This window comes from Rattus norvegicus, chromosome 10 (genome assembly GCF_021556685.1).
Source record: "Rattus norvegicus strain SHRSP/BbbUtx chromosome 10, alternate assembly SHRSP_T2T, whole genome shotgun sequence".
In the NCBI taxonomy this organism is placed as follows: domain Eukaryota; kingdom Metazoa; phylum Chordata; class Mammalia; order Rodentia; family Muridae; genus Rattus; species Rattus norvegicus.
Window position 1 is genome coordinate 32,332,310 of NC_141543.1, and position 26,649 is coordinate 32,358,958.

A 26,649-nucleotide genomic window follows, 5' to 3' on the forward strand; every position below is an offset into this window, starting at 1 on the left:
TATATCCAGGTTTATTAGTAAAAAGTCAAGCTGCATATCTGTGGTTAGAGTAAAAAAACAATAGCATTAACTGTGATGAAAACAGTTGAAATGCGATTTCACTCCTGAACTCTTCTCTGTAGTGGATTTACTCAGTGGAATTACATTTAATCAAGAGTTTGATGGCCTGGACCATCTGATATTGCATTATTTGTACTAAAACAAATTCAGTCGTATTCCAGCACTTAGCCTTTGGTGCAACACTGTCAATAAAAAGAATAGTCCTCTTAAGTAGGTGGTTCACGCAGACTCTATAAACACATACAGAAACAAAATCAGATGCTCATGTCATGACTTCACAAGAATTTCAATTCCATTTAGGCATCTTAAAAGATAAATAATTGAAGCCAAGCACAGTAGAACTCATTCATCTCAGTGACTAAAATTAACAGAAGCGAGAACAGAAAGTGTTTTGTGGATTTGTACAAATGGAGGGGTTAATTATATATTCTTGTTGGGGCTCTGAACTTGTACAATGTAATAGGCTAAGTTCTAGTGGTTTAGGCCAATATTCAATATGCCTCTATTATGTGATCTAAAATTCCATCACTAGCTATTTCCCAAGATACTTGAAATCATATGTGTTCAAATAACTCAAAAATCAATATCTACTGCAGATTTGCTAGAAATCACCTTAGAATAGAAAAAAATTTTTTAGATAATCTTCATGGTAGATGGATAAACATAGCATTTAATTTATACAATACCATTTTATAAAGAATAAAAAGGAGAAGCCTGCATAACAGTATGGTTGATTATCAGATGCATTATCCCTTATTTTAAAAATGCAACAAAGAATTCATGTTTCCATTTGGGAGGAAACATCTATACATAAAAATTCAGAACAAGATATTTTGCAGAACTAATTATAAGTTCCTGTGATGAATCAGGAGGAAAGTCTTTGGGGATAATAAAATAATATTGGTAAATTAGTTCACATTTGAGAAACAAGAATTTCACTGCTTGAATTTGCCTCTACTTCTTGGTAACTTTTATATAGATTCCTGCTGCTCATTTGTAATTCATCACCTTACACACAGTCCTGTTCTCAACCCTGAGTACTATATAGAATACCAGTTCTATTAATACTGTGGTAGTTCACTCATCAAGCAGCGTTCCTTGAGCCTTTTAATATTGCAATTCTTTTTGTTAGCTATAATTTTAGTTTTGACTCTTTGAGAATGTAATAAAATGTATTTTGTATATGTATTTTGGTCATATTCACACCCACATCTTTTACGACCAGCTTCCTGATCCACCCACTGCCTCACCATCCCCTCCCAAATTCCTATCATCTTTTAAATTTTTTATATAGCCCATCAAGCCTAATTTGTGCTGACATCTACTCCTACATATAGTGTCATCCACTGGAACATGGTTGATCAACCAGTAGCCATATCCTTAAAGACATCTGATTCTTTCCCCCCCCCCAAAAAAGCCACCAATTTCAACAGCTCATTAAAGAGTGAAGACTTGAGAATGTTGTTGCAGGCAACCAGAGCTGTTTTGAGTTCCTGACCGCCACAGGAGAGCCTTGAAGAGATGGCTTCGATTCAGTCTTCCTGGATCTCTGATACTTTTTATATTATTGCTCTTCCTATCCAATGTGTCTTGAGTATCTATGAGAAGAAGGATGACACTGATGTCTGATTTGTAACTGTATATTTCAGTCACCTTTTCTCTGCACTGCTTCTGAGGCCCCAATATTACCCATCATATACTGCACAAAGATACTTTTTTGTTTCCAATCTGGTCTTTGTTTTTTTGTTTTTTTTTTCCGGAGCTGGGGACCGAACCCAGGGCCTTGCGCTTCCTAGGCAAGCGCTCTACCACTGAGCTAAATCCCCAACCCTCCAATCTGGTCTTTGAACTTATCTATAGGAATAAAGGCATGAATTTAGACAGCTATATGCTACTATATCCATTTAGCAAAACAATCATATTAGGCTCACCTCTATGGCCTCTGTGTCTGCACCCCTAGGTTGTTGATTTGATTTATAGGTATAGTCCACTGTTGTTGTTGTTGTTGTTTGTTCTTTGTTCTTTGGGTTTTTTTGAGTACTGGGTATATTATGAGTGAGGCTTTTTGTGATTTATTTCTAGGTATGTTTGTTTTTGGTATATAGGTTACTAACTTGGGTATCTATGTTAATCTTGTAATCTGTCACTGACTGGAAGTCTGTTCAGCTCTGGGTGTTGCCTGGTGGAGTCTTTGAGTGTGTTTCGTTTGTAAAATCAAGCCATCAGTAAATAGGGATGATTTGGATTACCTCTTTCTGGCTTGCATCACTTTCATTTTATTGTCTTATTGCTTTAGCTGAGACATCAAGCACTACATCGAATAGGAGTGGTAAGAGTGCACATTGTCTTGCTATTTAGTGAGAATGCTTTAAGTTTAGTTTTCTTTTTCCACATATGACATCACTATAGGTATTAGTTTGTCATAGGTAGCCTTTATTATATTGAGGTAATCCCTATATAGAAAAATTATATACTTCTATCTTAGACTGAGAATTTATGTATTATTTCTTCTTTGAAGAGCTGATAAAATTTTTGCTGCATCCAACTGGCACTGTGCTTTAGCGTTGCGGGATTTTTGATCACTGCTTCTATCTTGTTCTTTGTTATAGGTCTTTAAAAATGTTCTCTTCATCCTAGCTCAACTTTGGTAGATCATATATATCCACAGATTATTTTTTTAATTTTCCAATTTAGTTGAATATTAAATTTTAAAGTACAGCCTCATGATTAAAAAGTTCCTCAATGTCTGTTGTAATGTCTCCCTTTTCACCTCTGATTCTATCGGTTTGGGTTTCCCCTGCCTTTTATTAATTTAGTAAAGATTTTTTTGTCAATTTTGCTTCTTTTCACACATATACAGAATTAAAAAAATAGTATTTACAAATGGTAAATAAACTGAGTTTTTGAGATTTTTTTAATAAATTATTCAATGTATTAGAACCCAATTGGCTAAAGTCCCAGTTTCACGTAACCAACGACATACCATACAGCTTCAACTAATAAATAAACGGAGGCTTCATGGCAAAAGGTGAAATAAAAAGAGTCCCCAATTAAAATTCTCCTTCTGCTTTGCTATTTGATAATCTTCCACTTCAGGAACAATATACTCCTCACTAAAATCTTGGGCATTTTCTTTTATAACCTTTCTGCAATAAATCACAAATCTTGTAGTTTCTAAGATTATTAAATTTAATTATTAATTATTAGTTGTTGTTGTTGAAAATAGATTCGTCTATCACCACAGTTTCCTCTTCCTCCATTCTTCCCAGCTCCCTGCACCTGCCTTCACCCCTAAATCCATTCCCCCCTCTATTCCCTCTTCGGAAAAAAGCAGGCCTGCAAGAAAAAAGCAAGGCAGGACAATAGCAAATAGGACAAAATACCACAAGAGTATGGTACTTTCTCTCCACTGCTAATGTTTACCACAGAATCTCTCCTCTGACTGCCTGTAGAATTTTCTTAACTGATGTCCCTGCTTTAGGTCATGGCTTCTCCAATCCATTTTCACAATTCTATCTCTGTGAATTTCAGGAGTCAAATGTGATTGTGTCATTTTTTTTGTTGTTGTTGTTTATTTAAAACCTGTCAATATCATTCCTCTGCCCTCAGGATAAAATCCTATAACTTAGCAGAGCATGCAAGGTCAGCCACGAGAAAGCATATGCTTAAATTCCTGGCTGCTTCTATCATAAGGATTCTACTTCATTCCAAGCTCCAAAGAAAAAATACTCGAGGTCCTCAATGATGCTGCATTTTTTAAAGTTTTTTTTAAGGAGGTGATTTTCTTCTGCCTAAGAACTTTATTCTCTTCCCATACTTAAGATTATCTTTCACAATTTGTCTCAGAGGTAATATCCTTCTGTGGTCCTCTTTCCCCAATGAGGTTCTGCTTCTTCTGTTCAAGAGAAGTGGGCATTTTCACGCTCATAGAATTCACTGGAAGCTTTCGTGGTTGATTTTATGCCCACAGTTTATACTCTTTCAAAGGTGGATAACTTGACTTAATTTTTTCTTAGTTTTCTCAGAATGAAAATCCAAGGGAAGGATTTAATGCATGCCGATTTTGAACATAACTACAGGAAGGAATAGTGAGAGTGTAGAAACAGATGAGAGACACCGTTATTAAAGAACTGTTTGGGTGGATTGTCACCACAGGTATGTGAAGCTTAGTTAGTTAGTAACTGGGACATGCTGGGAGTACCTGTAAAATCTATGTCTCTGACTCACCCTAGCTTAGAAAGTGTAACATTTACAGAAGAATCAGTTTGAACAGCTCCCTGCACCTAACAAACACCAGTTCCCTTTGGTTCAGTAAGCTTACCCGCGGAGCTGAATAACTATTAAGTCCTGAACACTTTTAGCTTAGGGTACCTAAGAGCAAATGGATATGGACTCCTGTTTATTAGCAACAGGTTTCACTGTGCTAGTCTTTGCCTTTTAGGTATTCAAAACCGTTTACCAAATAGGTGACAATATAAAGAAAAGAAAGAAAAACTAAATTTTAGGATTTCTTTTTCATTATTTTTCTCACCATCAAGCATTCTCTCTGGCACCTGATGCTTTAGATGTTTCAAATGACTAATTTAGTAAAGGCATCACTGAATAAGCTAGACTACCTTAAAGGTTTATAGATGCTGTGAAATTTTGATATATATTTATATCATACACACCGAGAGAGACAGGAGGAGGTATTCACACATACAGAATGGATAGAGATGGACTCTTCTTGTATTAGCAATAGGTTTCTTTACTGTGCTAATCTTTGCCATTATAGGGATCCAAAACCATTTCCCAAGTAAGTGGATAGTTATTCACCCTCACAGTTAACCTGTTTTCAACCAGTAACCAAGGGAAGCTGGTATTAGGCGGAGTGTACACATAGACACTCTCTTCTCTCTTGCACTCTTCCTGTCTCTCTTCTGCTTCTTTGTCACTCTCATTTCCGAGTGCCCTCTCAGACATATGGCTTTATTGTCTCCAATTCTTCCTGGTGATTTCATTGTTCTTCACGGACCAACATTCACGAAGAGGACTTTGGAGGTCTGCTTTCTTCAGCGTTTCAGCCTAGCGGCCGTGAGTGATGAATGGCAAGAGGGTCATGATGGTAGGACCTGTCACTTCAGAACATCTAAAGTCACACGGTGGAGTAGTGGAGCACAGAGTGACTGTTGCCACTTGGACTCCATCAATGACGTAAACGAAAAGACATCCCCAGTCTTAGAGCCACTACCTTTCGCATTTCCAAGAATTATTTCTGCATTTCCTTCAAGCAGAAAGGGAACTAAGCATAGAAACTCGGGTGTGGGAAATGTTGAGTCTTCAAATAATTTCTTGAAATGTCTTATAAAAAATAAGAAGGTCTCCTGAGAAACATCAGCAGAAAGTGAATGCACACAACTTTGAAAATTTTGAAACAATCATCAAAACCGAAGCAGATAATTTAAATTTTCTGCTTTGGTAAATATATATAAGGTCTATTATTTAGTTTTTATTTTGTGGTAGAATTTTCATTTCTTTAAAATAGATTTCTATAATGATTATTTACAGAAAATCTGTTTTTAATCAAGAATTTCTACCCTAAGTTCAAACCACTTGTTTAAAGGTAAAATTAACTTATAGTTATAATTAAATTATACTAATCACAATAACACACAGCTATAAACCTAAGTGCCTGATACAATCTTTATAGTATGCCTCATGCCTTTTGTATGACAAAGTAAATACATATACTTACATATTTAATAAATTTGTATTTTTAAGATAGGTATGGGAAATGTGTTCATGAATGTGCCTCCATAGGTACCCACACACATGTGGCATACATTTATATAAATACATACACAAAAATAAATAGGGGTTTTAAGAGGTGCCATTCCTCTTTAATCCAAGAACTTGGGAGCAGGGCAGGTCAGCTTGGTCTATAGAGTGAGATCTAGGACAGAATGGGCTACACAAAGGAACCCTGTCTCAAAAACCAACCAAAATAAATAAATAAATAAATAAATAAATAAATAAATAAATAAAGCAAAATGAAACAAGCAAAAAGCAGAAACAATCAAATAATTTCAAAATATATGATATAACCTTTTTTGTTGGGCCTTGACATTTTGCTCTACATTAGCAATGTCGTTTCCAGACACGCCCTTACTTAATAGGACCATTGTGGATTCTGTATTTTAGAATATGTTACTGTTAACAGCATGCCACATTCTTTTTGAGATAAAGTCTAGCTGCATCATTTTGTGGTGAATAATTTTACATCAGCTTGACATCAGTTAAAGTCACCTGAAAGGAGGAAAACTCAATTAAGAAAATATCTCCATAAGTTCTGCTGTAAGGCATTTTCTCAACTAATGATTGGTAGGAAAGGGCCTGGCCTATAGTGAGAGGTTCAATGCCTGTGTTTGCGATTCTGGGTTCCATAAGAAAGCAGGCTAAGCAAGCCATGCGACAAGCTAGTAAGCCACACTCCTCCCTGCCTCTGCATCACTTTCTGCATGTCCTAACCTTCTTTGATGATTAATTTTGATGTGCAAGTATAAACCTTTCCTTCTCACTTTTTCATCATGGTGTTCATCACAACAATGGAAACCCTAACTAACACACGAGCAGAATCTTAGTATTGATATTCCTCCACAGAATTTAAAATGCTTAAACTTTCTGAAATTAAAAAAATTGTTTCAGTGGTTATACAATTAGCTAGCAATAACTAAATGATTAGATATCTTCATTTGAAAATAGTGACATAGTTGTATCTTAAAGTGAATCTATTCTCAGTTGCCTGAGGAACAGCCACACTATTTCCACCGTAGCTGTGTAAGTTTACACTCTCACCAGCAATCGAAGAGATAGATAGATAGATAGATAGATAGATAGATAGATAGATAGATAGAGATAGAGAGAGAGATAGAGAGATGTGTGCATACATACATACATATATAAATACATATATACATACAGACAGACATAGATACATACATACATATGTGTATACATAGTTAGATGATATAATGATAAATACATAGATATTAGCCCTCTTTGAATGTAATTGGTAAAGATATTTTCCAATTCTGTAACCTCCTCCTTTTTGTCCAAATGACAGTGTCCTTTGCTATACAGAACTTTTGCAGTTTCATAAGTCCCATTTGTTAAGGTTCTTGATCCATTTAGAGTTGAGTTTTGTACAGGGGAATAAATACAGTTCTAATTGTTTTCTTCAACATGTGGCCATCTCTTTGACTAGCACTGTTCATTGAAAATGCTGAATTTTTTTCCTTTTTTTGAAGGGTATGTGTAATGAGTGATTATGTGCAGTGTGTGGGGTGGGGGATGTTTTTTAATTCAGATTCTGTATAGGAAGGAACACATGAAACATTTGCCTTTGTGAGAAGCTGATTTAATCAAAGATGATATTCAGTTGTTTTAATACAACTGATGCGATTCAGTTCTCATTTGTGGCTGAATAAAAGCAGTATTGTGTATACATTCCACATTTCTTTACCATCCCTCTACTGACAGGACACTAGGCTGCCCTGGATCTTGGCCTTCTTGAATCGTTCAGTAGCAGAGCTGGATACAGGTCTATATGGCATTTTTTCTTAGTGACAGCTGTTCTAACTCTGATGATATCATCACTGTATTTTTCATTTGTTCTTTCATGATGGCTAGGAATACTGAAAATTTTTCAAATGTTTATTGGTCACTTATATATCTTTTATATTGAATATTTTATTTATTTACATTTCAAATATTATCTACTCTACTGGTTTCCCATCCAGAAAAGTCCTATCCCATCCTCCCTCCCCCTGCTTCTATGAGGGTGATGGCTCACCCTCCCACTTACTCCCTCCCTTGGCATTCCCCTATAATGAGACATAAAGTCTTCATAGGACCAAGGGCATCTCCTCCCACTGATGTCCGACAAGGCCCACCCTCTGCTATATATGCAGCTGGAGCCATGGGTCCCACATATGTGCTTTTTAGTAGGTGGTTAAGTTCTGGTTTGTTGATATTATTGTTCTTCCTATGGAGTTGCAAACCCCTTCAGCTCTTTCAGTTCTTTCTCTTACTCCTCTATTGGTGTCCCCATGCTCAATCCAATGGTTGGCTGCAAACACCCACATCTGTATTTGTCCTACTCTGGCAGAGCCTCTCAGGAGATATCTATATCAGTCTCCTGTCAGCAAGCACTTCTTGGCATCCACAATAGTGTTTGGGTTTGGTCTCTGTATAAGGGATGGATCCCTATGTGGAGCGGTCTCTGGATGGCCTTTCCCTCAGTCTGTGCTTCATACTTTGTCCCTGTTTTCCATCCTGGGGGTATATTGTTTCCCTCCTCTAAGAAGGACTGAAATTATCTACATTTTGCTCTTCCTTCTTGAGCTTCATATGGTCTGTGAACTGTATAGTGGATATTATTAGTTTTTAGGCTAATACCTACCACTTATCAGTGAGGGCATATCATGTGTGTTCTTTTGTGACTGAGTTACCTCACTCAGCATTATATTTTCTAGTTCCATCTATTTGCCTAGGAATTTCATGAAGCCGTTGTTTTTGATAGCTGAGTAATATTCCATTGTGTAGATGTACCACATTTTCTGCATCCATTCCTCTGTTGAAGGGCATCTGGGTTCTTTCCAGCTTCTGGTTATTATAAATAAGGCTCCTATGAAGATAGTGAAACATATATCTTCGTTATACATCGGAGCATCATTGGGGTATATGCCCAGGAGTGGAATAGCTGAGTCTTCAGGTAGTAGTATTTCCAATGTTGTGAGGAAACTCAAGACTGATTTCCAGACTGATTGTTCCAGCTTGCAACCCCACCAACAATGTGCTCCTCTTTCTCCACATCCTTGCCAGCATTATTATCACCTGAGTTTTGAACTTAGCCATTCTGAATGGTACAAGGTGGAATCTCAGGGTTGTTTTGATTGGTATTTCCATGAAGACTAAGGATGTTGAACATTTCTTTATGTGAGCCTCATCCATTCAATATTCCTCAGTTCAGGATTCTTTGTTCAGCCCTGTACCCCATTTTTAACAGAATTATTTGATTCTTTGGAGTCTACCTTCTTGAGTTCTTGGTATACATTGGACAATAGCCCTCTATCAGATGTAGGATTGGTAAAGATTTTTTCCCAATCTGTTTTTGCCATTTTGTCCTATTGATAGTGTCCTAGAGCATAAGCCATTGGTGTTCTGTTCAGAAAAGTTTGCTCTGGTCCCATGCATTCCAGGCTCTTTCCCACTTTCTCTTCCATTAGTTTCATTGTATCTGGGTTTATGTGGAGATACTTGACCACTTGGACTTGAACTTTGTACAAGGACATAAGAATGGATCAATTTACATTCTTCTACATGCTGACCTCCAATTGAACTAACACCATTTGTTGAATATGATACCCCCCCACCCGCTTCTGGATGGTTTCAGACCCTTTGTAAAAGATCAAGTGACCATAATATGTGGGGTCTTTTCTGGGTCTTCCCTTCTATTCCATTGATCTATCTGCCTGTCTCTGTACCAATATAATGTGAATTTGAGTCAATTTTATATCCATCTACTTTGCTAAAGTTGTTTATCAGGTTTAGGAGTTCTCTGGTGGAATTTTTGGGGTCACTGAAGTATACTATCATATCATTTACAAATAGGGATACTTTGACTTCTTTCTTTCCAATTCATATCCCTTTGACCTCATTTTGTTGTCTAATTGCTCTGGCTAGAACATCTAGTACTATACTGAATAGATAGGGAGAGAGTAGGCAGCCTTGTCTAGACCCTGATTTGAGGATTGCTTCAAGATTCTCTCCATTTAATTTCATGTTGGCTACTTGTTTGCTGTATACTGCTTTTACTATGTTTAGGAATGGGCCTTGAATTCCTGATCTTTCCAAGACTTCTAACACAAAGGTATGTTGAATTTTGGCAAATGCCTTTTAAGCATCTAATGAGGTTATCATGTCATTTTTTTCTTTAAGTTTGTTTATATGGTGAAGTACATTGATAGATTTTCATATATTGAACCATCCCTGCATCCCTGGAGTGAAGCCTATTGAATCATGGTGAATGATAGTTTTGATGTGTTCTTGGATTCGGTTTGCAAGAATTTTATTGAGTATTTTTGCATCGATATTCATGAGAGAAATTGGCCTGAAGTTATCTCTGCTGGGTCTTTATATAGTTTAGGTATAAGCATAATTGTGGCTTCATAGAATGAATTTGGTAGTGATCCTTCTGTTTATATTTTGTTGAATAGTTTGGACAGTATTGGTATGAGATCTTCTATGAATGTCTGATAGAATTCTGAACTAAACCCATCTGGTCCTGGGCTTTCTTTGGTTGGGAGACTTTTAATGACTGCTTCTATTTCTTTAGGGGTTATGGAACTTTTTAGATTTTTTTTATCCTGTTTTAATTTTGATATCTGTTATCTTTCTAGAAAATTTTCCATTTCCTTCAGATTTTTCCAGTTTTTTTTTTGTGTGTTTTTTTTTTTTTTTGAGTATAGGCATTTGTAGTAGGATCTGATGATTTATTTTGGATTTCCTCAGTTTCTATTGTTATGTCTTTCTTTTCATTTCTGATTTTGTTAATTTGGATACACTCTCTGTGACCTCTAGTTAGTCTGACTAAGGATTGATCTATCTTGTTAGTTTTCTCAAAGAACCAGTTCCTTGTTTTTGTATAGTTCTTTTTCTTTCTACTTGGATGATTTCAGCCCTGAGTTTGATTATTTCCTGCCTTCTATTCCTCTTGGGTGTATTTGCTTATTTTTATTCTAGAGCTTTCAGATGTACTATCAAGCTGCTAGTGTATGTTCTCTCCAGTTTACTTCTGGAGATGCTCAGGTCAGAACAACAGACACTTAATGCATGCAGCTATGAGATATTATACATGGCAGAACATTTGAAAGATTCTGGAAAGTATTTTCTATTCAATGGACAAGGATAAAAAGAAATATTCTGGTTGGTTAGAAGTTGCAGTATGAAGGTGGATGTGAAAATTCAAATATGAAGAAATACAGTTGGCATCTCGGGTAATTACTTCTCATATCTATATTGCATATTCATTACTTGCTCTCTGCTTCCTCTTCGCTGTGGCTTTTCATTTGCTTTCACTCATTCTAAAGACATAAAATGGCTTCTTTCATACATTTCCCATGAAATATATAAAAGAGTCAAAATTATACTCTGAAGTGTACATACAGCAAACTAACATCAGGAATATTATCATCCTTTAATTTTTTTTTCTGGTTGGTATGAGGACATACACACACATTAAACAAAAACTTCTCAAAATTGGTTTTCACAAAGTGTAAAAGAAATCAAATAACACAGTAATAAATAATGTCTTTCTTTTAAAAATAATAGTTTTGTTTTGACTGTTCTTGGACCGCTTCTGTTTTGAAACATCTCATTGAAAAAAATGGGTTTTGTATGGTTTTTGCTCTCCTGGGTTTTTTGTTATTCAAAATGAATTTGCAAATTGCTCTTTCTGACACTATAAAGAATTTATTTGGAATTTTGATAGGGATTACATTGAATTTCTAGATTACTTTTGGCAATTTGATAATTTTTACAATATTTATTTTGCCAATACATGAACATGGGAGGTCTTTCCATCTTCTGAGATCTTCTTCAATTTCATTCTGAAGAGACTTGAAGTTGTTCATTCGAAAGAACCTCAAGCTGTATTACAGAGCAATAGTGATTAAAACTGTATGGTATTGGTACAGAGACAGGCAGGTAGATCAATGGAATGCAATTGAAGACCCAGAAATCAATCTACACACTTATGGTCCCTTGATCTTTGCCAAAAGAGCTAAAACCATTTAGTGGAAAAAAGATAGTACTTTCAATAAATGGTGCTGGTTCAATTGGTCAGCATGTAGAAAAATTCAAATTGATCCATTCGTATCACCCTGTACAAAGCTTAATTAAGTCCAAGTGGATGAAGGACCTCCACATAAAACCAGATGCACTCAAACTAGTAAAAGAAAAAGTGGGGAAGAGCCTTGAACACATGGGCACAAGGGAAATTTTCCTGAATAGAACACAAATTGCTTATGTTCTAAGAACAGTAGACAAATGGGACATCATAAAACTGCAAAGCTTCTATAAGGCAAAGGACACTGTCATTAGGACAAAATGGCAGCCAACATATTGGGAAGAGATCTTTACCAATCCTACATCTGATAGAGAGCTATTATCCAACATATAAAAAGAACTCAAGAAGTTAGACTCCAGAGAATCAAATAACCCTATTACAATGGGGTACAGAGCTAAACAAAGAATTGTCAGCTGAGCAATATTGAATGGCTGAGAAGTACCTGAGGAATGTTCACTATCCTTAGTCATCAGGGAAATGCAAATCAGAACAACCCTGAGATTCCAACTCATACAAGTCAGAATGACTAATATAAAAAACTAAGACAACAACAGATGCTGGCAAGTATGTGGTGAAAGAGGAACACTCCTCCATTGTTGGTGTGATTGCAAGCTGGTATAAGGACTCTGGAAATCAGTCTGGAGTTTCCTCAGAAAATTGGACATAGTACTACCTGAGGAATCAGTTATATCACTCCTGGGCATATACCTAAAATATACTCCAACATCTAGCAAGAAAACACGCTCCACTATGTTCATAGCAGCCTTATTTATAATAGCCAGAAGCTGGCAAGAACCCAGATGTTTCTCAACAGTGTAATGGTTCCAGAGAATGTGGTACATTTACACAATGGAGTACTACTCAGCTATTAAAAACAATGACTTAATGAAATTCATAGACAAATGGATGGAACTAGCAAATATCCTGAGTGAGGAACCCAATCACAAAAAGACAAATAATATGCACTCAGTGATAAGTAGATATTAGCCTCAAAGCTCAGAATACTCAGTGATACAATCCATAGATCACATGAATCTCAAGGACAGCCAAAGTACAGATGCTTCAGTCATTCTTAGAAGGGGGAACAAAAACATTAATAGGAGGAAATACGGAGACAAAGTTTTGAGCAAGGACTGAAGAAAGGCCATACAGAGAATGCCCCACCTGGGGAACCAACCCATACCACCAAATCCAGACAATATTGCTTATGCCAAGAAGTGAATGCTGACAGGAGTCTGATGTAACTGTCTCCTGTGAGCCTCTACCAGATCATAACAAATACAGAGGCAGATGCTAGCAGCCAAACATTGAACCAAGAATGGGTTTCCCATTGGAGGAGTTAGAGAATGAGTTGAAGAAGCTGATGGGGTTTGCAACCCTATAAGAAAAATACCAACCAACCAGAGCTCCCAGGCATTAAACCACCATCCAAAGAGTATACGTGGACTGACCCATGGCTCCATCTGCATATGTAGCATAGGATGGCATTGTTGGGCACCAATGGGAGGAGAAGCCCTTGCTCCTGCCAAGACTCAACCCCACCAGAATAAGTGAATGTCAGGGCAGGAAGGCAGGAATGGTGGGTGGATGGGTGGGGGAACACCCTCATAGAAAAAGGGGGTATGATGGGGGTTTACAGACGGGAAACTGGAAAGGGGATAACATTTCAAATGTTAATTTAAAAAGTTCAATTAAAAAAGAAAAAAAAAGAAAATGGGTCTTGTCTGTGTCTTTATCCACAAAACGAATTGAATCTGTTGATCCCCTCAGATAGATAATAGATGAATAAAAATTTAAGGTGTTTTCTGAAAATTTGTTATTCTTTTTTGTTCTTTTGGTTTAGTTGTTGTTTTCCATTAATTAATTAATCGATTCACTTTATATCCAGATTATAGCACCTACTCCTCCCAGTATGCCCATGGGTCCCTACTCCCCTCCCCTTCACTTCTGAGAAGGCAGAGTTCCCTCCCAGGGGACCAAACCACCCTGGAACCTCATATCACCTCAGGAATCTTCTCCCACTGAGGCCAGACAAGACAGCCCAGTTTGGGGAGTGGGAACCACAGGCAGAAATGAGTCATGGTAATACCAGCTTATGATTGTTTGGGGACCCGCATGAAGACCACGTTGGACATCTGCTAAATATGTGTGGGGTTCCTAAGTATGACCCTTGTATGCTATTCGATTGGTGGTTCAATCTCTGGGAACCCCAAATGCTAGGTTAGTTGGGTCTCTTGGTCTTCTCATGGAGTCCCTATCCCATCCAGGGTCTCAATCCTTCCCCCAACTCTTTCACAAACCCTCGAATTCAGTCTGTTTTTTTTTTCTGCCTGTGGATCTCTTCATCTGTTTGGTAATCTGTTGGATGTAGTCTCTAAGAGGTGAGTTATGCTAGGCTGCTGTCTATGGATCCAGGCTGACATATACAAACATAGCTTGAGACTCCAAGGTATTTGAAGGAGTACTGCAGGCAGGCAAGCAAAGTGTAAGTTTAGATATTCTGAGGAGAGCTCTGCACTCCCACAACCCCCCACCAAAATGGCAGGGGTTGTTACTGCATTCAATTATGTCTGTCTCACACCAAGGCACCTGTGTATTTGAGTCAGCAGTGGCAAATATAGCTGCCGAGAGTGTCTTCACGTGTAATATCCTTGTGACAAGGTTTTCACTAACAAAGAGGCAACAAAGATTCATACATTCATTCATCTGAGTGGTGCCTGCTGCCTGTGCTTGGGTGTCTTTCTTTGGGCCATCCTAGCAGACAAGGTTGGGACACATCCTTAAATGTTTTTCTTCTTGGTTTTGATTCTTTAAAAAAATATTATTTTTGCATTCTTTTGTGGATTGATGTCTATATGTAGGTGAAGGTAGGCACCAGAGAAGGCAAGGTCTGTGATTGGGCAGTGAAAAAGAAAGGCAGGGACAGAGGTTTTGGGAGAGAAAAAGGAGAGAAGAAAGAGGAGAAGGATGACCCACCCCAGTGTGGCTTTAATCCATATAAGGGATGGATTATTGTAAGACAATTTGTCTTGTCTAGGTGTTCAGTTTATATCAATATCAACTGTCTCTGTGTTTATTGTGTGGACGTTTTGAGGAGTGAGAATTTACCGATATAAATATGATTGATAAATTACAAGGTCTAGAGTTTTGATTTTACCAGGATACTGGGAACTGTGACACTAACCACATGGGTGGATGCTGGGAATGTGAGCAGAGTTTGCAGCGGAGAGCCCCAAGAAAGTGGCTGCTGATGGAGCTAGTCTTGGAGGCAGAGAGACTGCCGCAGGGCCCAGAGAGTAGCCAGCGGTAGCAAGGGACAGAAATTGAGAACTTAGGCAGTTGGGTGAAGACGTTTTGAGAACTCTGGGCCAGAGATTCTGCCGAGATGGAAACACCTCACTAGTACCATGGGGCCTGCCAGTGCTGGAGCTAGCATGACATGGTTTCCTGCCATGTTTTTACAATTATTTACCGATACATTCTTTTCAGGAAGTTTTGTGAGCATTAGCCTTAGGAGATTTTAATTACATATATATACATATACATATATATACACATATATACATATATATGATATTAATTATATATATATCATATATATGTGATATTAAGTACTGGTTGTAGGGAATAACGATTGACTCGTACACTCTGTATCCTTACCTGTAAGACACTTGTAGCTCCGTAAGAAAGATTCATTCCTTATACATTCTGTACCCATTCTACATGGTTACATTTATTCAGCCAGCCTCACTCTGGAAATATCAAGGAAAGACACAGAACAAACTGTTCACTTCAAATGGTTCAGCTGGTGTCACTTTGGCTTAACTTGTGCCAATTAAAATGTAATTGTCTTTGTAGTCATTGCATTTGTAAAAATAGGACTCTGCTTTTGTTATTTTTAGCTTTGAACCCATATAGAATTGTGCTCTTGGGCCTCCAATGACTCAGAGCTCTGTCTTTTTTAAGCCTTGTGATAACAGAGGAGAAGTGTTGGCTCAAAAGGTCCACTCTTGGCTTAAACAGCTCAGGGCTGTCTTGGCCTGCAAATGTCTGACTGACTTGGCAGCCTTGCTGTGGGGACTAGGCAGAGTGCTGCTGCTATTAACCTACATTAACTAGTGGAAAACAGTTGTATAAAGACATTTACTTGACCTTAATAAAACCATTTGGAAACTTTTTCAAAAATAAATCATGTGGGCCTCTAATACTCTAACACAATGTTTTTTTTAAAGAAGTCTTTATTTTTGTCATATATAGATATAAAGATATATAGAAGATACATAAATATGATACATACATATGTATATGTGGCGTTATGCCTGAATGTGTGTCTGTGCATTATGTACTTTGTGCCCAGTGAGGCCAGAAGAGGGTGTCACATACTCTGGAAATGGAGTTACAGATAGTTTTGAGCTGCTATTAGGGTGCTTGGAATCCAAACCAGGGAGGTTCTGGAAAAGCATCTAGTACTCTTTTTTTAAATTTAATACATATTACTTATTCACTTTACATTCCACTCTAGTTCACCCCTTTCACATTCCTTCCCCTCTGTGAGACTAGACAGTTCCTCTCCCACTGAGGCCAGACAAGGCAGCCCAGCTAGTAGAAGATATCTTACCATATAGCCAACAGCTTTTGTGATTCCCCCTAACTCCAATTCTGGTTGTTCAGGACCCACATGAAGGTCAAGCTGCACGTCTGCTACATATAATGGGGGAAGCCTCAGTCCAGTTGAATATATTCTTTGGTTGGTGGTTCAGACACTGAGAGCCCCAAGAGTCCAGGTTAGTTGATCTTCTTATGGAGTTCCTATCCCTTTTGGGACCTACAATCCTTCACCCTATTCAATTCTGTAAGAATCCTGAGTTCCATCCACTGTTTGGCTGTGGGTGTCTGTTTCTCTCTGAATCTGCTGAGTGGAGCTTCTCAGAGGACAACATGCTCCTGTCTGCAAGCATAAGAGGCAGATAGAGGAAGGGAACTGGAAGGGAGGGTGTATGAGGAGGGGAATGAAAGATTTAGGATCAGGTGTGGAGGAGGACAGGAAAGATGGCTAGGTGGAAATCTGCAACTGACTGGTATGAGGAGGAGTGGGGCATGGCCTGGAATAAGAATCGATGGGTCTGACCTTAGCTGTGACTCACTACTCTGGAGATATGGAACCTGGAAACAAACAAGAACACCACTGGTGTCCTAGAGATACCAACATACTCACAAAAACTTTCAATCCTAGATTTACCCTGTCTGCAAGTAATGTAGGCATGGGGGAGAGATCAGAGACTGAGGGAATGGCCAACCAAGAATTGACCCAATCTGAGACGCATCCCATGGCCACACACCAACCCTAACACTATTTATGATACTCTGTTTTGCATCCAGTACTCTTCAATAAAGAGCATCAGCATTTTTTAAGAGATGGATTATACTGGATGTAGGGCCTCCCGTTGCCTACCTTTCTGTTCCAAACTTTAAGTTGGTATTACTCTGAGATTTTTGACAATTCCTTTACTTATTTCCTTCTAGAATTGTGAGGACAGTATAGCCATACAATCCTTTTAAAAGAACATTTTTTTGGACACAGTAACAGTGCAATTGGGTCCCCAGTGGAGAAATTCGAGAAAGGACTGAGGTAGCTGAGAGGGTTTGCAACTCCTTAGGAAGAACAACAATATCAACCAACCAGACCCCACCAGAGCTCACAGGGACTAAACCACCAACCAGAGAGTACATATGGAATGACCATGGCTCTAGCTGCATATGGAGGAGAGTATGGGCCTTGTCAGGCATCAATGGGAGGAGAGGCCCTTGGTACTATGAAGGCTCAATAACCCAGTGTAGGGGAGTGCCAGGGTGGGGAGGCAGTGAGGTGGGGAGATGGGGCTGGGGTTTCTGGAGGGGAAACCAGAAAAGGGGGGTAACATTTGAAAAGTACATAAAGAAAATATCCAATAAAAGAAAAAGAAAGGGGTTGGGGATTTAGCTCACTGGTAGAGCGCTTGCCTAGGAAGCACAAGGCCCTGGGTTCGGTCCCCAGCTCTGGGGGGGAAAAAAAAGAAAAAGAAAAAGAAAAAAGTCCAAATATATCATTTTCTTTAAACCTGTATAATAACTGGAGACCACAAATGAAAATTCTAGCATTTTATATCACAGATGGTAAGCTTTGGAGAGGTTTTCAGGGTGATGTCCATTTTACTTCTCTTGATCCACTGTCAATCAGTTCTCACCATGAGTCAGTGAGGAGGCTGAGACTGGCCCCTCTGGGAATTGAACCCTTGACCGCTCCTGACTGAGCACTAATTAGAAATGGCTGCCTTTATTAGAGCTAATGATTCTGGTGTGCAGCTTCTTCTGCTCTTCTTAAATCCCATTTAGAACTCGTTTCTCTTTTATTTAAGTTTTAACACTTACTCATCTTTAACAATTTGTTTGTACACATGTGCCTGTGTACACACACATGTATGTGTGTGTGCATACCAGAACAAAACATGATGTGATAGGACAACTTATGTAATTTAGTTTTATCCTTCCATCAAGTGGGTCCTGGGCTTTGAACTCAGGGTGTGAAGTTTTACAAGAGACTTTATTCTCTGACCCATCTCACTGACCAGTGAACATGTCCCACTAAGATATTATGGTAGGGAGGAGAGTGGACCCTAAGAAACATCCACATTTTAATCTCTAAAAAATGGTAAATATTATACTATCTGTTCTGAAAAATCCAGTTTTTAAGCACCAGTAAGAATTTGGGGAAGAGGAGGTTATTCTGGATTGCCAATACACCCAGGATTCTTAGAAGTGGGAATCATGATGTCAGACTTAGGGATAAAAGAAATGCAACATTTGTGTGATTTTCCCTGATTCAAAAGAGAAACTCTAGGGAGTGAATATCAAAGGACTCTAGATTCTAGAAAAAAACCAGGGAACCTTCCAGAACAAATGCATCCCTGTGTACTCACCTCCTCATTAGCCAATGAGACTGCCAACTTTCAGAAATGACTGCTTGAATTTGGCTAAGTCATTAAGTTTAGGTAATTTGAAACAGTAATATTAGAAAGTCAATGTAGGTAATATGACTTTCCACAAGTGAACCCACAATTGTATACTTTCCCTTTATTGATGGACTTTAGATTGGTAAGTAATCCCTTTATTAATTTTCTTATTTTCCATTGAAACATGTTTATTTTCTGTCAGTTTGGTAATTAAACTTTTGTTGAACAAAATTCATGTATATAGGTGCATTTTATGAAATAAATATCTATGGGAGGCACACATAGTACCTAACAAATGTTCCTTGTAGCTTTATTTAATTATAACAACAACAAATATATATGCCAAATTTCCCATGATATAACTGAATAGTAACAGCAGAAAGACAAAAATGTTTATTATATGAAGTAATACATGCATTAAAAATTGCGCTAAAATATAAATATGCACAATATCCACCCCTATTCTTTTTTTTAATCTTTATTAACTTGAGTATTTCTTATTTACATTTCGATTGTTATTCCCTTTCCCGGTTTCCGGGCCAACATCCCCCTAACCCCTCCCCCTTCCCTTCTATATGGACTTCCCCTCCCCATCCTCTCCCCATTACCACACTCCCCCCAACAATCACGGTCACTGGGGGTTCAGTTTTGGCAGGACCAAGGGTTTCCCCTTCCATTGATATCTACCCCTATTCTTATAAACAACCAGAGCTATATTTGTGATTTTATCAAATAAATTTACTTCATCTATTTGCTTAAACACTTTTGGACAGGAGAAAAGGTATGTTCTTCTTAGGGGTTGATACCTATAGTTAGTGAATTCGTGATACATCTTCAAATTTTGAAAATTTCTATTCTCCTTATTAGTAATCAGAGAGAAGTTCCCTAAACCAATGATAACGTCTTACATTTGGCAGAGGTTTGTGCAAAAAAAATGTTTCCTGGATTTACTCACAGGGAGAATAATGTCTTCTTCTATAAGGACTGTTGTGTGTAGCACTGTTAGAGTTATTTGTGTTTTGATTTATTTCTTCTGATGTATTCTTGATGGTTCAAGGCAAGGCATGTCTATAATTGTTCTCTTTCTGACCTCACAGTGCCAAGCATGAAACTTGTGCTTCTGTATTTACTGAAAGCTTCCTGCTGAATTCACTCTATAGGTACTTAATCAAAATTACTTTGATAAAAGACTTCATCTCAGAGCAATAATACGCACAAGGTTCAGAGAAAATATGAGGAAAATTTATAAAGCAGTAAGATAGACAGAGATAAACACCCTGATTTAGGATGCAAATGAAGGCTGAATTATGTATGCCATATTCTTGTTACCGAATTGTTCATTTAAATTTTGTTTACTAGGAAGACTGGGTGAATGTTCATTACTTTGCTGAAGTAAACATTAGGATTAGGTCATTGTAAATCATACCAAAGAGTGGTCAAAATAAAAGGAGATAGCTTAATGTTTGCTAGTAAAGCCATAAAATATCCTAAATCTAACAGAATATTCAGAGAGGGGAAAGTCTCTTGAGAAGTATTTTGGGAAGAATTGCAATGCAAAGTAATAAATGGCCCAGTGTGGTTACATGGAGATAATATAGTTGAATATACTAAGAGGTTCAATAATTCAAGATCTTAGTAAATGACAGGGGAGACAAAAGACCACTGGAAAGAAAAGGGGTCTGATCACCTCATTCAACTATGAGAAACTAATATCACAGTGAAAGGAGTATTTAGACAAATCCCTATGCTACTGATGGGCTAAGGATTGTTTTCTTTCTCAGTTTAACGATAAAACAGTATTCTTGTAGATGATAGCCCCTGAACAACATAAGCATGGCTCTAACACTCAGTTGTTGTGGTTGTTGTTTGTTTGTTTGTTTGTTTGTTTGTTTTGTTTTGTTTTATAATTTCATTTTTATGCTGAGGAAAATAATTAACATTGAGTCATTTCATAGCATTGTCTCAACTATTCTGTTAAAGGAAAGTATATAATCTGTGCCAATACGGTCTCTAATTGTTTTTGGAAATGAGAGAGCCGAAGCACAGAAGGATTGTACAACTCTGAAACAGGTGTAATTCTAACACTCAATCCGAAACTGGAGGACCAAGAGTTCAAGGTCATCCTGGACTATACAGGGAGATCATATTACAAATAAAGAAACTGATGAAACATGTTATACCAGAGCCAGGCTTTGTACACATGAAATATGAGCCTGATTCTCCAATTTACAACCCAAAGGATTTCAGAAGAAACTTAAAATTGATTATGCAGTTGTCCTATTCTCTGAAGTCATAGAAAAAAATCATAAAGGCCAGCCACTGCTGACTACAATACACAGCACCATTGCAGTGCAGAAATAGTAGAAAGAAATATTCTGCAGAAAATAGCTATGGGAACTCTCAGGCACATATCTCTTGTCCCATGCCTTAGAGACAAAGCCTGCTCGAGGTCTGGAATTTTTTTTTTGTAGACAACTTCAGATCCTTTCATCTGTAAAAGAGAATTCTGAATGAAGTAGAGGAAATATTGAATGGTAAGTAGTTTTCACATATGATGGAGAATAAAGGAAATTTAAAATATTAGTAAGTATAAAAATGTAATATTCTTGTAATTAAAAAAAGTCAAGGAAAGTTTTAGAAAAGGAGTCTTTAAGTACGAAGCATCCTAATGGATTTACAGAAAGATATACACCAGAATTTTACTTCCAAATTCAGAAAAACTATGAGACAAGGTGGAAAGAGCAAGCCATGTGACCTTCTGCAGTTCACTGAAAATACTGCAGTTCCTGTGGTGGAGGTCATTCCCCTACCTTCTACACGTTTGACAGAAATCCGTAGTGACAGAGCATAGAAGCAGCACTTTTTCCCCTACATAATCCCCACAGACAACACCATTTGGTTAATTTAATTTGACCTTCATCATAAAGTTTAATGCTACTCGTCAGGATAACGTTGAGATGAAAGAGAAATGCAGGCTTTGCACAAGAATATGCCCTTAGCTGAAGATAAGGCACTGGGTAAACAGCAAAGGAGACCTCTGTGGGAATGCTCCTGGCCTGACCAGAAGGTGAGAAACAGATGTTTAAATCAGATGCAGGAAAACACAGCAGGGCAAGACTATGACATGCAGGGCAAGTTAGAACAGATTGTCAGTATCTGGTTTCATTATTTTCTTCTCAGGAGAATTTCAAAGACCTCTGAGAAAATAGGACAGTGACATTGAATTGGGGATCATTGGGTCTCTCTTTTCAAAGTTTGGAACTGTGATTCATTGGGGGTTATCTGGGCCTTAAAGGTAACTATTCTGGTTTATAAGTTTTTTTAACAGACCTCAATTTTCAACCTATATTTCATCTCTATCTCTCTCTTGCTCCTAACATCCCTCTGTTCTCTGTCTCTCTCTCTCTACACGTGTCTCTGTCTGCCTTTCTCTTTGTCTCTATCATCTATCTATCTATCTATCTATCCATCACATATATATACATATATATATGTTTGTGCATGCATCTGTGTGTTCATGTGTGCGTGTGTGTGTGTGTGTGTGTGTGTGTGTGTGTGTATGTGTGTAAGGGGTAGGGGTACTTTTTCATGTCAGTCCTCACTTTTCACCTTGTTTGAGACAGAATCTCTATCACCATCACTCTATGCTCCAAACTAACTGGCCCTTAACTTTCCAGTCACAGTACTGAGATAAGAAATGTTCAAGCTACTTCAGCCAGCTTGGCATGGATTCTAGGGTTCTGAATTCAGGTGCTCATAGTAGCTATTTTCTTCACTCAGTCATCTTCCTGGCCCTTAACCTGTCATTAATAAAAGTATTGCATAACAGGTCCTCTTTAAAGAGGACAACATTATATAGCATCATCTTAAGATAGATATGATAGATTTCTCTCCTACAAGGGTCTAATTTGGTTGGAGTAGAGGAAACTGAATTACATGGATACATTGGAAATGAGAGAAAATGTTTGACCACCTGTTAGGTATTACTGCCTGGATGACATTATAATATCTAATTTTTATATTATAAAACAGAGGCTTCTAAATCTTGCTTTGTCAAGCAGCATTCCAGTGATACTTTAATTCCAACTTTGAAAACAGAGACAATAGACATTTGCCTTGAAGGTCCTGTAGTGGATAAGTCTGGGGCCTCCTTAATGTCATTAACTCTTGTGTCTCCCTCCACTCTATTCACAAATGCTTGTCTCGTTCATTCACTTGACTCTAGCAAGGAGAATCACTTGCTGAATGCTGGAAACAGAGATCACCAGGAAAGCTCAGGGTATTTATGTAAAGGAAATTGAAAAGAAAGAATAACTCTTGAGAGAGAAACAGAAAACATTCCAACCAGACAACTGAGGGGCGACCATGGATTAGAATGCAGCATTTTTATTGTAAAAGTCCATATATTAGGCAATTCTCTTGTGAAAAGGTTTGCAAATGCACAGACAGAGAGCAGCTGATGATTAAGGATTGGAAATGTATAATATATATCCATATTGCCAGTGTTCTACACATGTTGGAAAGCTAGCTTTAATTTTTATTTCCGTGTCCTGACTGCAAAAACACATTTCAAGTTGACAATAATACCTTGTTTCTCACAAATTAAATTTGCCAGCAACTCTCCCAAAGAGTCAACATTGACTATTTTGACATTTTAAAATGAGAAAATAATCATTTATTTACATCCGTGTAAGGTTAAATACTAAAGCACTGGTATATTCAAGGTTTGTAAAACCAGCAGCTGAATATTTTCAAGATTCATCCAGATGAATTTTAATGACTTCATGTGGTTTTCTCTTAGCAGAGACACTTTCTTTTATTGTCTTCTCATTATCTATAAAGTTACACTATGATTTAACTTTGATTTGAATCAATATTTTCCTTGACTCCAAAAGAGTCATATTTTAGAAAAATAAGGATTCAGAATAATCCTATAAGGTCCAACTCATCATGTCTGATGTCAGCCAAAAACTCCGTTTAATTACTATGTAGCAAAAGGAGCCCACAGTCAGAGGCTCCATGACCTCCATGCAAGTTACTCAACGTTGTTTCCGTTTTTAATTTAACCTTCAGTACATTGTTTCCAAGCATACTGTACACCAGTCAGGTATGAATATTGCTCATACTTTCATAGGTTCACAAGCAGAATGTTTAGCAGACATAATTAATTCTTTAAAAAAAAACGGGATAATCAAGAACTCTATGCTTATTTCATCAATTGCATACATCGGTATAGGAAATAGATATTATTTTAAAATAAATACACTTTGCCCAAAACAAATTTTTGAAGATGAACATACAAGCTACCGTTCTTTAGATTCTCTGGTTACTTCTACAGATAAAGAAGCTTCACATGTCAACAGTAATGGGAAAAGATGAATCGCTTGTTCCGGGTCAGAAAAAGGTATTCACCAGACTACAAGAGGACGTGTTGCTCCCAGCCAGGTTTATTGAGCACTGACTATATGCCAGGCACAGTGCAAGATGTTGAGAACTAAAAGAAGAAAGGACAAGGACTCTGCCCACAAGGCATTCGCAATCACTAGAAGCAGGTATCGAGATAGAGAGCAAGTTCTGGTAAGAATGCACATCTTCAAAGTAAAGTAAAACATCGGCAAGCACGTACATTTGCTTTATATGCTAGTGATGAAGTCGGGCCTATTTAGAGCTGTCAAATGTCAATCAGCCTAAATTGTCCTTAAGGTGTTTTGATGTTATACAAGACAAACATAATTTTCCAAACCTGAATTTTCATGCACGAGGGAGAAGGAAGTGAACCCCCCTCCAAAATTTCAAACCCAAATCCTTGTAATTATATTAATATATTATTTTATAGCCCAAAGGAAAAGAAAATAAAAGACAATGCTATATGATGATAACATGAGTTCATTTATTTTTTGGCTCTAAAGAGATGCATGCATTAAACCTGAAGCATTCTACATCGCTGAACTATTTACATCACTGTACATAACTATATGAAGGGGATTTGCTTCCTACCTTGAGATAAAGGTATAATAGAGTTCTAATCTAGGCTCTTCTATTGTGATTCTTCACAGATACGGGAGATATCCTAATTTGTTCCAATTTACCACAACGTGACCCCAAGCGAACGTAGCACACAGCTGTATACCTTTTGTACTAAGTTATACGTGAATCAAAGGCTAATGATGCCCCTTTAAACACTCACAGATTTCAGTTTGCAGTGCTTTTGCTCAAAGGTATCTTGCTCAGTCTAACAGCTCTTGTTCTAACTTAACTTTGCCTTGCAGGTTTGAAAGACAGTGCACGCTAAAATTCAAATTACAATAACCAAAGGAGAGTTGGGCACGGATCGTAGGACATTCTATGTATTACTAGGTTGAGACGGAGAAACACATTCAGTGACCACATAGGGTATTAGATCGTTGGACTTAGAAAGGACATTTTTTCTTCGTGAGATTCAGCGAATAAGACCCCTATCGATAAAACCCAAACCTCCTCACAGATAAAGATAGGAGACCCAGTAAACAAGATTGAACAAGCAGAAGGCGGTAGGGAAGAAGATCCGAGCATAGGAGTCCATTTTGGCAATGCGAATGTGTATCCTCCCGTGTCTCCAGGCTCCTGTTCGGCAGTCTTCAAAACAGCAAAAGAAACTGGCACAGTCCTTGCCATCCAAACACTCATAGCCATATTCTTCATCCCTCTCTTGAAGGTGGGTGGCATTGTTCATTTGGATCGTTGCTGATCTGGGACGGATATCAATGGTAGGGGCCTGAGACAGGGTGGGTAAGGAAAGAGGGCACAGTTAGTCACGCTGGAGCTATGTAACACCGTTTCTCCACAATGTCATCAATGAGATGATGAATCTGAAAATGAGGATTCAGAAAACTGCTTATGACATCGTGATCTACGATGGTGAAATTGAACTCAGAAAGAGAGCAAGGTTGCAGATTTCAGATTTTGAGCTTAAGCAGTGCAGCTGGAAATAATGTCACCAAGCTTATAGCTACAGCAAGACTATTGAACACCAAAAGAAACCAAAGGATAAGTATTTAAATCAAACCACATGGAATCTTATTCTATTAATTATTAGATGTGAAGCCGGTTACATGAAGCTAGTTAATGGTAACGCAAGTGAGTAAAATCGAGAAATAAAAATGCATTGATTTTTCAAATCAAATTGCAATGTCATGCTACCTTAGAGGCAAAGAGAACCCATTGTACTGAACAACTATATCGAACAATTTTAGTAGCAAATGCCAATATGCATGAAGAAATAAAGAAGTTCATTGATATAATGCAGCAAAGGTTTAATTTATTAGAAATATGTAGTTTGAACTTGAAACTTAAAACTGTCATTGGTTATATACATTGAATGAGATTTAAAATTCAAAACAGATCATTATTTTTATCTTTTTTTCTTTCTTTCTTTTTATTATTTATTTATTTATTTAGCAAAATGAGCTACAGTTAACGACAAGGTAATCTAAGATTCAATGCATGACTAACAGTAAAATTAAAGCAAAACTCACAGCTCCTTTATAACCTTTAAAGTGTATGGATATAAACTGCAGTTTCTAAATCAATTATTAGAGAGAACAAAAATCTCATTTCAATATTTTACAGAGCCAACAGGTCCAGCAATCACCCGGGCAGGAAAAGAAAGAGAGTTTAACCTACAGTCTGCTGAAGACCGTTTTATTATTATAAAGCTGTAATATATGTAGAGAT

The 26,649-nt window shown here is 37.6% G+C and overlaps 1 protein-coding gene and 1 long non-coding RNA gene across 4 annotated transcripts in view; one reads left to right on the forward strand and one right to left on the reverse strand.

Annotated features, from left to right (window-relative positions):
- LOC102548672 (uncharacterized) overlaps window positions 1–26,649 on the forward strand; it is a 104,167-nt gene that overhangs the window by 27,172 nt on the left and 50,346 nt on the right. The window lies entirely within an intron of this gene.
- Gabrg2 (gamma-aminobutyric acid type A receptor subunit gamma 2) overlaps window positions 23,303–26,649 on the reverse strand; it is an 88,669-nt gene continuing 85,322 nt past the window's right edge. For both annotated transcript variants that reach the window (NM_183327.2, NM_001393775.1), the window contains 1 exon segment: window positions 23,303–25,690. In NM_183327.2, coding sequence (NP_899156.1) covers window positions 25,415–25,690 — 276 coding nt within the window. In that variant the 3' untranslated portion in view covers window positions 23,303–25,414.